We start from the raw sequence: 16137 nt of genomic DNA, 5'->3' as shown, positions 1-16137 counted from the left end.
CCTTGTGGAAAGCTTCAATGGGGCAAGTGGAGGAAGGGACGAGGCCGTCGACCAGCCAACTGTGGCTCTAGGAGAGGTCTCCTGTGACGTATGCATAGGAGACAGGATGCCCAAGGCCATCAAGACCTGCCTGGTGTGTTTGTCGTCGTACTGCCTGGAGCATGCAAGGGTCCACAATGCCCGGTTTTCCAGGCACAAGCTAGTCAGACCCCTGGCTAACCTGGAGGAAAGGATGTGTCCGACCCACAACAGGCTCCTGGAGCTTTACTGCCGCACTGACAAGACCATGTTGTGTGTGGCGTGTGACGCTCACCAGGCGCCGGCCCACCTGGTTGTGACTATGCAGGTAGAGTTCTTGGCTCAAAAGGTAAGAATGAGTTTTGGTGCAATTGTTCATCAATCCAGGGTTGTATTCATTAGGCACCAAATGGAAGAAAACTGACTTGAACCAGGAGGGACTACCTGAACTTGTCCAATAAATGCTTGTTTTTGTCTTCCGTTGTGTTATGTAATGTTTTAACCCTGGTCCTGAGCTGTATTCTGTATGACACACCATAACACATTTGGAACAGAACATTGGTTCCTATTGTACTAGTTTGGGTAGTTGTCCCCACCCTGTGTTGGTTCTTTTCATTGGGTTTTCTTTCATTTGGTGCATTAAAAATAATTATTGGGCACCCTGTGCAGCTTTTTGTTCCAGCACGAATGCTAACACCTATGGTCTTAACTTCAGGCTCAGCTGGCTAAAGACCAGACAGTGGTCAAGGAGAAGCTGAAGGCCGCTCGGAATGAGGCAGAGAGATTAAACTCTTCAGTCCTACTCTGTGAGGTGACTGTTCATTTGAATTGGCTATGTTACACAGTTGTAATTTTGCAGTAGAATTCAAAAGTAATTCATTCCAGGTTCCCATGGGGGTTACAAATTGTGCTACTGAAAATTACCATGCCTTGAAGACCGCTCTTTGAATGCTGCAGAACGTTCAGAAATGTATCATGTAGAACAGAATGTCTGTCAGATTTATCAAGAAGTTGCGTCTGTACTATTTATTGCTTTTCTGTCTGCAACGTCCAGAAGGTATCAAATCCCATGAATCCTCACTTCTGTTTCGTCTACTTGCAGAATACAGCAGCGAGGCAAATTGAGTTTGTGAATGCGTTCCGCCTATCCTTGGTCAGCAAGGTGACGCTGATCTTCGATCGCTACAACACTGAGGCCTCGAGGAGAGTGGACGAGCTGGTGAGGATGTCTTCCCATTGGAGCCGTGCGCTTGAAGAAGACATCACAGCTCTGATAAGCAGAGTTTTTGCACTGGAGCGGGCGATTGGCTCCTCAGACTCCTTTGAGCTTCTTAATGTGAGTTATTGGGCGTGTTTGACTTTGCAGATAACTTGAGAGTTGATTGACTGATCTGCACATTTTTTTATATCATGAATAACAATGTTTTTTGTAGCTCAGTCAATTTACCCTGTGAGGAATCATGGTTTAGATTTTCTCGAACACGATTGTGCTCTTCTCCAGACGTGTACGCCTGTCCCAGTCATGGATGCAACTATGGTAGAAACTTCTTCCAGCCAATGCTTACGCCAATCTAATACGTTGTAGAGTCCATGTCTTGGATCCAACTCTCATCATTGTAGGTGGATCAACATGCGTGTATGATGCATTTGTTTAACTCCATTAATTCTTTCTCCTTTTAGAATCTTCCTTCTCTAACTCCTGCTCCTCCAGATGGCATCAGAGTACCATGCACTGTCAACATCCCCACAGATCTACTGGGGAACCTTGTGGATCATTTAATGCAAAACCTGGCCAAACTACCCACGATGGGCTACTTGACTACAAATGGCAATGCTGGCTCAGGTCTGTGTGAACACAGCCAAAGTCTGAATATACACAGAATACAAATAATTAAGAACACCTGCTCATTCCTTGATACTAACCAAGTGACAGGAATGATCTCTTATTGATGTCACTTGTTACAATCACTTCAGTCAGTGCAGATGACAATTGAGACATGGCTTGTGTGCTGTTCAGAATGAATGGACAAGACAAAATATTTAAGTGCCTTCGAACAGGGTATGGTAGGTGCTACACGCACTGGAATGTGTATCAATAATAGTCCACCACCCAAAGGACATCCAGCCAACTTGAGAACTGTGGGAAGCATTGGAGTCAACATGAGCCAGCATCCCTTTGGGATGGTTTTGACTTTTTGTAGATTTCATGCCCCAATGAATTGAGGCTATTCTGAAGGCATGAGGACCCCTTTCCCCTTTTCCCCACAGATTTAAAATGCATTCGATCATTACTAAATGTGAGGTAGATTTGATTAATAAATGATAGTTTCCTTCAATTGAGGAAGAGTCAATGATTTCTTTGCAATAAGGGGGGAAATCAGAATGCATTCACTGGTCTTCAACTCTGACACTTAATTCAGAGTAGTTAGCATGCCTGGGAGCAGGTTGTTTCTGAAGGATTTGTTGCCATAAACCTTTACCTGATGTAAAGGTGAGCCAAATTCACATGATGATTAGTTGGATACCCCTCTGGTTCTAGATCAGCATTCCTAGTCTGGCAACATGAGTATGGGCCAGGATGTGCAACATTAAACATTTGCAATTGTATGTTTTCTAATAAATTGTTGTTACCTTCTGTTTATCCCTCAGAGACTGCCTTGGTTAAAGACTTCACAGGTGAGCTAATGTGTAGTCCTGAGTCTACCTCCATGTTGTGTATTATATTTAGTGCCTGGTGTGTTAATAACCCTATATGCTTAACTTTGAAAAATGAATTCAACATTTCATTGTAATTTCCCCCACCTATCCCTTCTCCTCTCAGTTGAGGTGACTCCTGACCCCAGCACAGCCCACCCATCGCTCCTGTTCAGAAGGGGGTCCCATGGTTGTGAGATTCGGGTGGACCGGAGCAAGATTGCTAGGAAGTTCCCCCTGTCGGCCCAGCGCTTCACCCAGGTGCCGTGCGTCCTCGCCACCCAGTGGTTCAGCAGCCATCGAGCATACTGGGAGGTGGAGGTGGAGGACTGGGTTCGAAATGGATCTGATGTGTGGTTTATAGGTGTGGCAACTGAGTCCTCCATGACTTCTCGAGGGGTGAGCCTCACCCCTGAGAAGGGGTTCTGGGTCCTGGTACACCGTGAGGGAAGGCTTTGGCCCACCACTACCCCAAACCCTATTGCCATCGTAACACAAATGAGAAAGGTATGTAGATGATGGATACAGGGCACACTTGGCCCAAAGGGCTCTCAAGTCTAGTACATTTTCTATGATGGGTGTCTTGATATTAAATTAATACAACTTTTCTTTAACGTCTCGTTGCCAATAGAGGGTGAAATCTCACTGGGATATTTCACCTGGCAAAATAGCTAATTTTAGTTGGCTTCATGCATGTCTTTGGAGGTAGTCTTTGTCATGAGTTTAGATATTTTACGTTATTGAAGTGGTTGTTTCGCTTATATCTACGGCTTTTTCAACTCAAATCTAATAAATATCCGCGGGGCAATTTTTGCCATCTACTTTAACTTTTTATTCATGAGTTTCATTACACTTTACAGGCACATGTGGGTGTATACTTCGACGGGCAGAAGCGACTCGTGTCATTCTACGACATTCATCTCGGTCATCACCTCTACACGTACAACCACGTGCCAACCAATGAAAGATTCTTCCCGGTCTTCAGCCCTGACTTCTTCTGTCCTGCATTCAAACCCGCCAACCACGCCATGATTGTTAGAACCCACACTGCCACACTGCCACAAACTACCTATGTGGACGATGATGCTCATTTATAGTCAAATCCTTTTGGGGCAGAGTTCTTGTCGGGATCATTAGAAAATGGTGAATTCAAATGTGTATGTTCTATGACTGTTTCTTTTGTGTGAAGTTTTAAAAAATAAAATATATTTTATTTACCTCCAGCTCCTTATTCTTGCATGTAGGAAAAAGTACAGCTGTCCGCTCCCATCTAACAGGACTGTATATTACTATAGTGGCATCGCCTTAATTACGATTCACATGGGAGGAGTAGAACTGTGACAAGCTTTTCAAACTTGGCTTCCCCTGTCCTTAATATCTACATTTTTCATGTCATTGGATGTGGTCTGAAGGGACCTTGGTCCTCTCCTCAATGGAGTTGAGGAGACCAGGGAAAGATCAATTGCTCCAGTGTCACTTAAACCATTGAATGAAAACAACTTGTCCCTCTCTCCTCTTATCTTCTCCAATAGATTTTGAGAAGGACAGGCTGTGTGGACAACGCAATTGAAGTCATATTTCAGTCCAAGTGTAGAACTGGGCACATGTTTGTATTGACTACTATAACCTCTTGCTTGACAAATTCATTGGTTTTCCATTCAGAATGTTGCAGAAATTGTTTGTTGCAGCCCACTTCTCCACATTTGTGTACTCTTGCTGTGGATTTAAAAGCATTGGTTCGGTGTGAGCGTTTCCACCGTTTGTTAAATCCATTACTGGGAGTGAAGTGCACGCTTCATGAGAGGAGATATTTATTGGGACGCAATCCATTGGTGAATACCAAACCTCTCCCCTACCAACTCACTCGGAGGGCCCTCCATTAGCACAGGCTGCTGCTGAAACTGAGGGTGACTTCCAGCGTGGCAAGGTGATGAATAAACCCTTCAACTTTGAGATATACTCTAATTAAAATGCACGTGTCAGACACGCCTCCATTCTTCTGTCCTAATGGGCAATTCTGACACTTCAGCCTTTATCTCCAGCACCAAACCAGGGTCTACAAATGTGGAAATGGTTTTTCTATGTGGTTAAACATTGGTTCAGAATGTGTACGCACAGCAGTGTTCTAGAATACTGGACTGTTGGCTTATTCATTCTCAGTGCAGAGCAAGCAATTTCTCCATATCAAAATTATTCAAATGAATACTCTTACCGGAACAGCGTTGGTTGAGAATTGTGGGGAGGTGCGCATACAGGCTGTCTATGGATGGTGGTCTGAGCGTGTCACAATGCAACACCGGACTATAACGTCTATGGACTATGATTTACTCAACGCCTGCTTCCTCCACCGGCTCCTTTCAAAAAAATGTCAAAGGGAATCGAGGAGAGGTGGCAGAAGGAAATGTTTTGTATTAAGCAACTCTCCTACATGCACATCAAGCAAATTACGTTTAGAGATCGCAAAATCTAAAGTGAAAACTAATTACATTTTTCAATACATTTGATCGTTTTTAAATTTGTGCATGCTCTTCTGACAAAAGAAAAGTTGATTCAAGGGGGTGTGGCAGATCTCAGGGTTCGGTCCCATTATGCCTGGCACAAACCTGTGTCCATAGAATCTTGATGATCCTCCAGGTGATTCCAAATGCTTTGTGGATGAGATGGGTCCCGTTATGTCTGGGGGAGACAACACTACATTTCACAGTAAGAACCTCATACTAACGGTGAAGCGTGGTAGTTTGGGGATGCTTTGCTGCCTCAGGACCTGGATGTCTTGCCTTAATAGAAGGAACCATGAATTCTGCTCTGTATCAGTTGGTGGTTGTAGACATCCCTCTAGTGGTGTGGGGGCTGTGCTTTGGCAAAGTGGGTGGGGTTATATCCTGCCTGTTTGGCCCTGTCCGGGGGTATCATCGGATGGGGCCACAGTGTCTTCTGATCCCTCCTGTCTCAGCCTCCAGTATTTATGCTGCAGTAGTTTATGTGCCGGGGGGCTAGGGTCAGTCTGTTACATCTGGAGTATTCTCTTGTCTTATCCAGTGTCCTGTGTGAATTTAAATATGCTCTCTCTAATTCTCTCTTTCTCTCTTTCTTTCTTTCTCTCGGAGGACCTGAGCCCTAGGACCATGCCTCGGGACTACCTGGCATGATGACTCCTTGCTGTCCCCAGTCCACCTGGCCATGCTGATGCTCCAGTTTCAACTGTTCTGCCTGCGGCTACGGAACACTGACCTGTTCACCGGACGTGCTTGTTGCACCCTCGACAACTACAATGATTATTATTATTTGACCATGCTGGTCATTTATGAACATTTTAACATCTTGACCATGTTCTGTTATAATATCCACCCGGCACAGCCAGAAGAGGACTGGCCACCCCTCATAGCCTGGTTGCTCTCTAGGTTTCTTCCTAGGTTTTTGGCCTTTCTAGGGAGTTTTTCCTAGGGAGTTTTTCCTAGCCACCGTGCTTCTTTCACATGCGTTGCTTGCTGTTTGGGGTTTTAGGCTGGGTTTCTGTACAGCACTTTGAGATTTCAGCTGATATACGAAGGTCTATATAAATAAATTTGATTTGATTTGATTATCAGTCAGACCATCCATCTGTGAGCTAAAGCGCAGCTGGGTCATGCAGCAAGACAATGATTCAAAATATACAAGTCTATGTGAAAATGGTTAAAAAGCACATTTTGATGTTTTGGAATGGCCTAATCAAAATCCAGACCTAATCCCAATTGAGATGTGGCTGTAGAAAAAGCCCATGGAGTTGGTGGAATAATCCTTTAATTCATTGCCACTTACTCAGCTGGGCCAGGGGCGCTTTAATTAGGTCAGGTGGAAATGTCCGACAGATCTCCACTCCATAAAAGGAGGAAATCACCATCGCCTGATCGTGCTGCTTTCTCTTCCTTCACTCTGTCAAATCCAGAAGTTTTGTGCGTCCATGAATCCATGTAAGTCCACCGACTCTGTTACCTTTCATCTGAACTATCTGTTGCGATCGGGAGAGTGGGCCATCAGTTGTTGTTTGAAGTTATTATCGCGTGGCTTGGAGCGCACGCTTCAAACACTTTGTCTAATGTGAATGGTCAATGATTCCGGCCCTACGGATCATAATAGGACAATTATGCAATTGGTATAGTTAATATGTAATGAAATTCCGTGTACACATGAAGACACTTGAAAGGGTGAAATAAGAAAGTAATTGTTTGTTGAACTGATCGGCTCTGATATCCAACTAATGGCGATTTATAGATTGAATAACCGATCACTGTTTGTATTATTCTTTCATGATTTATGATAAATAGTTACAAGCCTAAATTACTCACCGACGATTCCTATTTACTTATTAATTAACTGGATTGTTGAATTCCCTAAATGATGTTAACAATGAATGATTGTTATGATTAGATCTTTGTGATGATGGATTTGATTGGATACACGTTATTCTGTTTCCTTTGTTATGCAGCACAGACTACTCAGTAAATATACCACTTTATGGTTAAAGGAATTCCTGCCTCAAACTCATCCATTCCTCTTTCACCTGACCCGTGACCACCTGTTCACCCTCACTGTCAGTCATCCTACCTGTCCAGCTACCCACACAGATTCCACTAATCTTTCAGTGGCATTACCTGAAACAAGCAGTTCATGCCTGGAATGCATTTGAATTAACAGGTGTGCCTTGTTAAAAGTTTATTTGTGGAATTCATTTCCTTTAATGCATTTGAGCCAATCAGTTGTGTTGTGACAAGGTAGAGGTGGTATACAGAAGAGAGCCCTATTTGTTAAAATACCAAGTCCATATTATGGCAAGAACCGCTCATAAGCAAAGAGAAATGACAGTCCATTACTTTAAGACATGGTCAATCAATGCAGAACATTAAGAACTTTGAAAGTTTCTTCAAGTGCAGTCGCATAAACCATCAAGCCCATATGATGAAGCTGCATAAAGTAAAATTACAGCTATCCTGCTTGTAAACAAGTTAGCATAAAATAATGTATTGCTTTTATTTGCTGAAAATGCAGTTGTCAAGGTAATTTCCTTCATAAGTGACGTCAGCATGTGGGTGCTCAAGATGAAAGACTAGTTCCCCACTAGTAACACTCCAGTTGGAGGGCCGTTTAAGTGGGAAAAAATATTTAACGTGGAAATTAAGCAGCATAATTCCCTTGCCACTATGTCAAACACAAATGGCACTCTTGACATTCAGAAGTTTAACACTTGCACGTACCTATATTTTGTGCTACAAGATAACAATATAAGGACTGCACAAACAACTTATTTGTAAAACATTTTAACCATTTATTGCAACAATCATTTATCAATCATGTACAAACATATTTCATTGACAACCAAAGATTTATATATACACTAGAAGACTGATAGGTGGTGCTGTGTTTAAGCCACCGTGCCTCCATATTGCTAAAATAAAATTGTATTGGTCACATACACATTTAGCAGATGTTATTGCGAGTGTATAAAAATGCTTATGCTTCTAGATCCGACAGTGCAGCAGTATCTAACGGGTAACAACAACAAAACCTAACACACAATCTAGTAAAGGACTGGGATAAGAATATATCAAATATATGAATGAGCAGTGATAGAGTGGCTAAGATGCAATAAATAGTGTAGTATATACAGTGAGGGGAAGAAAGTATTTGATCCCCTGCTGATTTTGTATGTTTTCCCACTGACAAAGAAATGATCAGTCTATCATTTTAATGGTAGGTTTATTTGAACAGTGAGAGACAGAATAACAAAAAAGAAATCCCGAAAAAACGCATGTCAAAAATGTTATAAAATGATTTGCATTTTAATGAGGGAAATAAGTATTTGACCCCTCTGCAAAACATGACTTAGTACTTGGTGGCAAAACCCTTGTTGGCAATCACAGAGGTCAGACGTTTCTTGTAGTTGGCCACCAGGTTTGCACACCTCAGGAGGGATTTTGTCCCACTCCTCTTTGCAGATCTTCTCCAAGTCATTAAGGTTTCGAAGGCTGACGTTTGGCAACTCGAACCTTCAGCTCCCTCCACAGATTTTTCTATGGGATTAAGGTCTGGAGACTGGCTAGGCCACTCCAGGACCTTAATGTGCTTCTTCTTGAGCCACTCCTTTGTTGCATTGGCTGTGTGTTTTGGGTCATTGTCATGCTGGAATACCCATCCACGACCCATTTTCAATGCCCTTCACCCTTTGATGCGGTGAAGTTGTCCTGTCCCCTTAGCAGAAAAACAACCCCAAAGCATAATGTTTCCACCTCCATGTTTGACGGTGGGGATTGTGTTCTTGGGGTCATAGGCAGCATTCCTCCTCCTCCAAACACGGCGAGTTGAGTTGATGCCAAAGAGCTCCATTTTGGTCTCATCTGACCACAACACTTTCAACCAGTTGTCCTCTGAATCATTCAGATGTTCATTGGCAAACTTCAGACGGGCATGTATATGTGCTTTCTTGAGCAGGGGGACCTTGCGGGCGCTGCAGGATTTCAGTCCTTCACGGCGTAGTGTGTTACCAATTGTTTTCTTGGTGACTATGGTCCCAGCTGCCTTGAGATCATTGACAAGATGCTCCCGTGTAGTACTGGGCTGATTCCTCACCGTTCTCATGATCATTGCAACTCCACGAGGTGAGATCTTGCATGGAGTCCCAGGCCGAGGGATATTGACAGTTCTTTTGTGTTTCTTCCATTTACGAATAAAAGAACCAACTGTTGTCACCTTCTCACCAAGCTGCTTGGCGATGGTCTTGTATCCCATTCCAGCCTTGTGTAGGTCTACAATCTTGTCCCTGACATCCTTGGAGAGCTCTTTGGTCTTGGCCATGGTGGAGAGTTTGGAATCCGATTGATTGCTTCTGTGGACAGGTGTCTTTTATACAGGTAACAAGCTGAGATTAGGAGCACTCCCTTTAAGAGTGTGCTCCTAATCTCAGCTCGTTACCTGTATAAAAGACACCTGGGACCCAGAAATCTTTCTGATTGAGAGGGGTCAAATACTTATTTCCCTCATTAAAATGCAAATCAATTTATAACATTTTTGACATGCATTTTTCTGGATTTTTTTTGGTATTCTGTCTCACTGTTCAAATAAACCTACCATTAATTATAGACTGATCATTTCTTTGTCAGTGGGCAAACGTACAAAATCAGCAGGGGATCAAATACTTTTTTCCCTCGCTGTTCGTATGAGATGAGTAATGCGAGATATGTAAACATTCTTAAAATGGTGTTATTAAAGTGCCTAGTGTATCATTTATTTATTAAAGTGGCCAATGATATCAAGTCTGCAAGTAGGCAGTAACCTCTCTGTCCTAGGAGGGGGCTGAGAACGCACCCTTGTGGGGCCCCAGTGTTGAGGATCAGCAGAGTGGAGATGTTATTTCCTACTTTCACCACCTGGGGAAGGCCCGTCAGGAAGTCCAGGACCCAATTGCACAGGGCGGGGTTGAGAAGTTTGGAGGGTACTGTGGTGATGAATGCTGAGCTGTAGTCAATGAACAACATTCTTACATGGGTATTCCTCTTGTCCAGATGGGATAGGTCAGTGTGCAGTGTGATGGCGATTGCATCCTCTGTGGACTTATTGTGGCGTTAAGCAAATTGAAGTGGGTCTAGGGTGGAGGTTATATAATCCTTGACAAGTCTCTCAAACACTTCATGATGCCAGAAGTGAGAGCTACGGGGCGATAGTCATTCAGTTCAGTTAGCTTTGCATTCTTGGCCACCCTTGTTCCTGTTCCCATTTTGAAGCATGTGGGGACAGCAGAGTGGTATAGGGATTGATTGAAAATGTAAACACACCAGCTAGCTGGTCTACGCATGCTGAGGACACGGCTAGGGATGCCGTCTGAAGCTGCAGCTTTGCGAGGGTTAACACATTTGAAATGTATTACTCAATTCGGCCACAGAGAAGGAGAGCCCACAGTCTTTGGTAGCGGGCCGCATCGTTGGCACTGTATTATACTCAAATCGGGCAAAGAAGGTGTTTAGTTTGTCTGAAAGCAAAATGTAGATGTCCGCGATGGGGCTGGTTTTCTGTTTGTAATCTGCGATTGTCTGTAGACCCTGCGACATACGCCTCATGTTTGAGACGTTGAATTGCGACTGCCACTTTGTCTCTATACTGACACTTTGCTTGTTTGATTGCCTTACGGAGGGAATAACTACACTGTTTGTATTTGGCCATATTCCCACTCACCTTGCCTTGATTAAATACGGTGGAACATGCTTTCAGTTTAGCGCGAATGCTGCCATCCATCCATGATTTTTTTGTTCGGGAAGGTTTTAATTAATAGTCAGAGTGGGTACAATATCTCCTATACACAACCTTAGAAACTTGCTCACCGAGTCAGCTTATACGTCAATGTTATTCTCTGAAGCTACCCGGAACATATCCCAGTCGACGTGATTGAAACAAGCGTGGAATCCGATTGGTCAGACCAGCGTGGGATAGACCTAAGCACGGGTGCTTCCTGTTTAAGTTTCTGCCTATAGAAAGGGAGCAACAAGATGGAGTCAAGGTCAGATTTGCCAAAAGGAGGGTGGGGGAGGGCCTTGTATCAATTGCAGAAGATAGAGTAGCAATGGTTGAGCGCGTTACACGCTCGTGTATGCACTCAATATGCTGACAGAATTTAGGTAGCCTTGTTCTCAAATTAACTTTGTTAACATCCCTGGGCTAGCGTCCCACCCTAGTCAACAGCCAGTGGAATCGCGTGGCGCGAAATACAAATACCTCAAAAATGCTATAACTTCAATTTCTCAAAGATATGACTATTTTACACCATTTTAAAGACAAGTTTCTTGTTAATCTAACCACATTGTCCGATTTCAAAAAGGCTTTACAGTGAAAGCAAAACATTAGATTATGTCAGGAGAGTACCCTGCCAAAAATAATCACACAGCCATTTTCAAAGCAAGCATATATGTCACAAAAACCAAAACCACAGCTAAATGCAGCACTAACCTTTGATGATCTTCATCAGATGACACTCCTAGGACATTATGTTATACAATACATGCATGTTTTGTTCAATCAAGTTCATATTTATATCAAAAACCTGCTTTTTACATTTGCATGTGATGTTCAGAACTAGCATACCCACCGCAAACTTCCGGTGAATTTACTACATTACTCACAATAAACGTTCACAAAATACACAACAATTATTTTAAGAATTATAGATACAGAACTCCTTTATGCAATCGCGGTGTCAGATTTGAAAATAGCTTTTCGGCGAAAGCACATTTTGCAATATTCGGAGTACATAGCCCGGCCATCACGGCTAGCTAATTTGACACCCACCAAGTTTGGGACAACCTAAACTCAGAATTACTATTAGAAAAATTGGATTACCTTTGTTCTTCGTCAGAATGCACTCCCAGGACTTCTACTTCAACAACAAATGTTGTTTTGGTTCCAAATAAACCATAGTTATATCCAAATACCACCGTTTTGTTCATGTGTTCAGGTTACTATCCGAAGGGTGAAGCGCGAGCGCATTTCGTGACAAAACATTTCAAAATATTCCATTACCGTACTTAGCAGCATGTCAAACCCTGTTTAAATGCTATTTTTCTCATAAAACAGCGATAATATTCCAACCGGGCAACGTTGTATTCATTCAAAGGCTGAAAGAAAAAAATGGAGAATTCTCATGAACGCGCATCTCCAGTGTCACTGTTCCCAGGCTGACCACTCACAAATTCTCCTGCTGTTCTTCGCCCAGAGACAGCAGACACCCCATTACACTTTCTGGTGGCTTTAGAGAGCCAATGGGAGAATTAGGAAGTGCCACGCTACAGCACAGATGCTGTATTTTCGATAGAGATGCTACAGAAGGACAACAAATTGTCAGACACTTCCTGTATGGAATCTTCTCAGGTTTTGGCCTGCCATATGAGTTCTGTTATACTCACAGACACCATTCAAACAGTTTTAGAAACTTTAGAGTGTTTTCTATCTAAATCTAGTAATTATATGCATATTCTAGTTTCTGGGCAGGAGTAGTAACCAGATTAAATCGGGTACATTTTTTATCCGGCCGTGCAAATACTGCCCCCTAGGCCCAACAGGTTAAATTACCCGGCTACAATAAATTCAGCCTCAGGATATATGGTTTCCAGTCTGCATAAAGTCCAGTGAAGTTCCTTGATGGCCATCTTTGTTTCGGCTTGGGGTGGGATATACACGGCTGTGACAATAACTCAGGAGAGTTCTCTTGGGAGATAATACGGTTGGCATTTGATTGTGAGGGATTCTAGGTCAGGTGAACAAAAGGACTTGATTTCCTGTATGTTACGATTACACCATGATCGTTAATCATGAAACATAACCTCCGCAATTCTTCTTACCGGAGAGATGTTTATTCCTGTCACCACGATGCACTGAAAATCACATGGGCTGTACCGACTCTGACAGCATGTCCCAAGCTAGCCATGTTCCCGTGAAACAGAGTATGTTACAATCCCGGATGTCTCTTTGGAAAGCAACTCTTGCCCTGATGCCTTGTTAACTAGGGACTGGACATCAGCGAGTAATATATTCAGAAGCGGTGGCTGGTGTGCGCACCTCCAAATCCTCACTGGAAGACTGCTCTGGCTCCCTCTCCTCCATTGTTTTGGGTCGGCCTCCGGAATCAGTTCAAATGCCCTTGGAGGTGCAGACAAAGGATCCACTTTTATCCGGCCGTGAAAATACTGCCCCCTATCCATAACAGGTTAATGATGGTGTTGGATTTGTGTTTGGCCATGCAGTCATGGGTGAACAGAGAGTACAGGAGGGGACTAAGCAGCACCTCTGAGGATCAGCTTGGCGGATGTGGTGTTGCCTACCTTTACCACCTGGGGGCGGCTAGTCATGAAGTCCAGGATCCAGTTGCAGAGGGAGGTGTTTAGTCCCAGGGTCCTTAGCTTAGTGATCAGCTTTGTGGGTGCTATGGTGTTGAACACTGAGCTGTAGTCAATGAACAGCATTCTCACATGGGTGTTCCTTTTGTCCAGGTGGGAAAGGACAGTGTGGAGTGCGATTGAGATTGCGTCATCTGTGGATCTGTTGGGGTGGTATGCGAATTGGAGTGGGTCTAGAGTTTCCGGGATGATGGTGTAGATGTGAGCCATGACCAGCCTTTCAAAGTGCTACGGCGTAGTAATCATTTAAGCAGATTACCTTCTCTTCCTTGGCCAGAGGGACTATGGTGGTCTGCTTGAAACATGTAGGTATTACAGGCTCGGTCAGGGAGAGGTTAAAAATGTCATTGAAGACACTTGCCAATTGGTCAGTGTATGCTTTGAGTATACGTCCTGGTAATCCATCTGGCCCTGCTTTTGTGAATGTTGACCTGTTTTAAAGGTCTTGCTCACATTGGCTACCGAGAACGTGATCGTCCAGAACAGCTGATGCTCTCATGCATACTTCAGTGTTGCTTGCCTTGCGTTACTGGACAACTCGCGGCTGGGTTTCTCTTTGTAGTCCATAATAGATTTTGATCCCTATCACATCCGGCGAGCTTCACCTCACAAATCATCACACCAAATGCAAGCGTACTTCTTAGCCTAACCATAGCGTGAAAGCTAAACAGGGTTGAAACCATTTTAGGGGGGTTTGTGAGAGGTTTCATCAAATGTTTCTGTTTTCAAGTCCATGGTGGGTAGAAGTGGGGGGATATCATGCATTAAATATTACTATGATGTGGGATTTATCAATAAATGGAGGGCAAACACGAAAAGTTTATACACTAAATAACCCGCTGGAAAAGGTCTGAGCTGGCAACCCTGAGGTACCAAAGTTATAATCTGATGCTGTGTAAAAAATTGGGAACTGGGAAATCTCAACATTCCGTGCATTCAAGAAAATTAAAAACGAACTCCGACTGGGGAAAAATAGTTTTGAACAGTTATCCAATTCGGAATTCCAACTCGCCCTCTTTCTAGAGCTCCGACTTTCCGACCAGAAGATCATTGACGTCATGATTTTATCTGGTATTTTTCAGAGTTCACAGTTGTCTTGAAAGCACCATAAGTCAGTCGAGTGAACTATCCCTTGTTATAACATGCTTACGTGACAACCAGAATGTATTGTATGATGTCAAGAAACATGGTGCCGCAAATAGCTTAGCATTAGCTCATCCTAATCAATACAACATTCAAAAAAGTATTTTAGACGTGTCTATTACAATATATGCATGATTAGTCACCAGTACTTGAAAACATGTGAATAAAACAGTAAATACATTATCATCCATACATACATACGGTGTGCTACAGCAGAAACGACAACATTATATACAGAAAATAAGCCACTTACTTTGATAGGAACGCACACATGTCCAAAGTTCAATTTGTGAGGAAAACAACCATGAAGAAAATGCGGGCCCCTGTCAGAAAATGTGCTGGGGGAAAACAGTTGTGCAAGGCCTGTTCTGACTAGAGATGTGGAATGTCTTCATACTTGATCTAGGGAAACACAAGGGCAGCGCTTGGGCTCTTGTTGAAGAGAGAAGTTTGTCCGGCTGACGAAGCCTTAAACATAAATTGTCCGCAACATTGAAATGGGCTACTTATACGAATGAATGAGGCGGAACACACCTCAATACAAACTATTGTTAGAAAATAAAACTTGTTAGAAAATGATTTGAAATTGACAAGTTGATACAGCCTATAAGCTAATTTGCAGGCAGCATATCTTGGTTTGAGTGCAGTGCGGGTACCTGTCCTGTTGCATAACAATCACATTTTGGAATAGTGAGAGCCTTCTGACATCATACACATGAAAAAACTCACACAGAGCTGACGGTTAGAGGTATTTGGAATCTTGTTTATCATAGTCCAAATTGTGTACGCACAGCAGTGTTCTATAATATTGGACTGTTGGCTTCCTATTTTTTGGATTCTCAGTGTAGCACAAGCAATTTCTCCAACTGTCAACATATTCAAAGGATTAGACTTGTACCGGAGCCGCGTTGGTTGAGAATTTTGGAGAGGTGCGTGTACAGACTGTGCGTCCTCCGTGGTTGGTGGTCTGAGCCAAGGTGCAATGAGACACCGGACTATCGCGTCTGGACTAGAATTTATTCAACTCCTGCGTCCTCTCTCCTCATTTCTCTATCGCCTCCTTTCAAAAAAAGGTCAAAGGAAATCAAGGAGAGCTGGCGAAAGGGAATGTGGAAGAAAATGTGTTTGTATTAAATAACTCTCCTACACTCGCATGTCATCAGGCAGATTATGTTTACAAGGGTAGATCCCAAAATAAATGTGTAAGGTGAATAAAAAAAAGTTAGTTATGCAATACATTTTATATATAAAATGTTAAGTAGTATATTGTTTTAAACGTGTTCATGTTATTATCTTCCGACAACAGAAAAACATATAGCTGAACAAACAGGGAGGTTAGATGATCAGGTAGCCTACTGCAGGTATGGGG

At 43.0% G+C, this 16137-nt stretch overlaps 1 protein-coding gene across 1 annotated transcript; it reads left to right on the top strand.

Annotated features, from left to right (window-relative positions):
- The first annotated feature begins 232 nt into the window (after positions 1–232).
- LOC115194977 (ret finger protein-like 4A) lies at positions 233–3809 on the top strand. The gene is made up of 7 exons (XM_029754879.1): positions 233–367; positions 734–829; positions 1121–1354; positions 1699–1861; positions 2668–2694; positions 2840–3219; positions 3573–3809. Exons 1-7 carry the CDS (start codon positions 233–235, stop codon positions 3807–3809), a joined length of 1272 nt encoding a protein of 423 aa, XP_029610739.1.
- Positions 3810–16137: the final 12328 nt, after the last annotated feature.

This window comes from Salmo trutta, chromosome 5 (genome assembly GCF_901001165.1).
Source record: "Salmo trutta chromosome 5, fSalTru1.1, whole genome shotgun sequence".
Classification (NCBI taxonomy): domain Eukaryota; kingdom Metazoa; phylum Chordata; class Actinopteri; order Salmoniformes; family Salmonidae; genus Salmo; species Salmo trutta.
This window is presented reverse-complemented; position numbering and strand designations above follow the sequence as displayed.

Excerpts from the sequence above, each read along its gene's own strand:
- LOC115194977 (XM_029754879.1), top strand. The coding sequence starts at position 233 with ATGTGTCCGACCCACAACAGGCTCCTGGAGCTTTACTGCCGCACTGAC. Across the intron at positions 830-1,120 it reads CTTCAGTCCTACTCTGTGAG|AATACAGCAGCGAGGCAAAT; the intron begins GTGACTGTTCAT and ends GTCTACTTGCAG. Across the intron at positions 2,695-2,839 it reads CTTGGTTAAAGACTTCACAG|TTGAGGTGACTCCTGACCCC; the intron begins GTGAGCTAATGT and ends TTCTCCTCTCAG.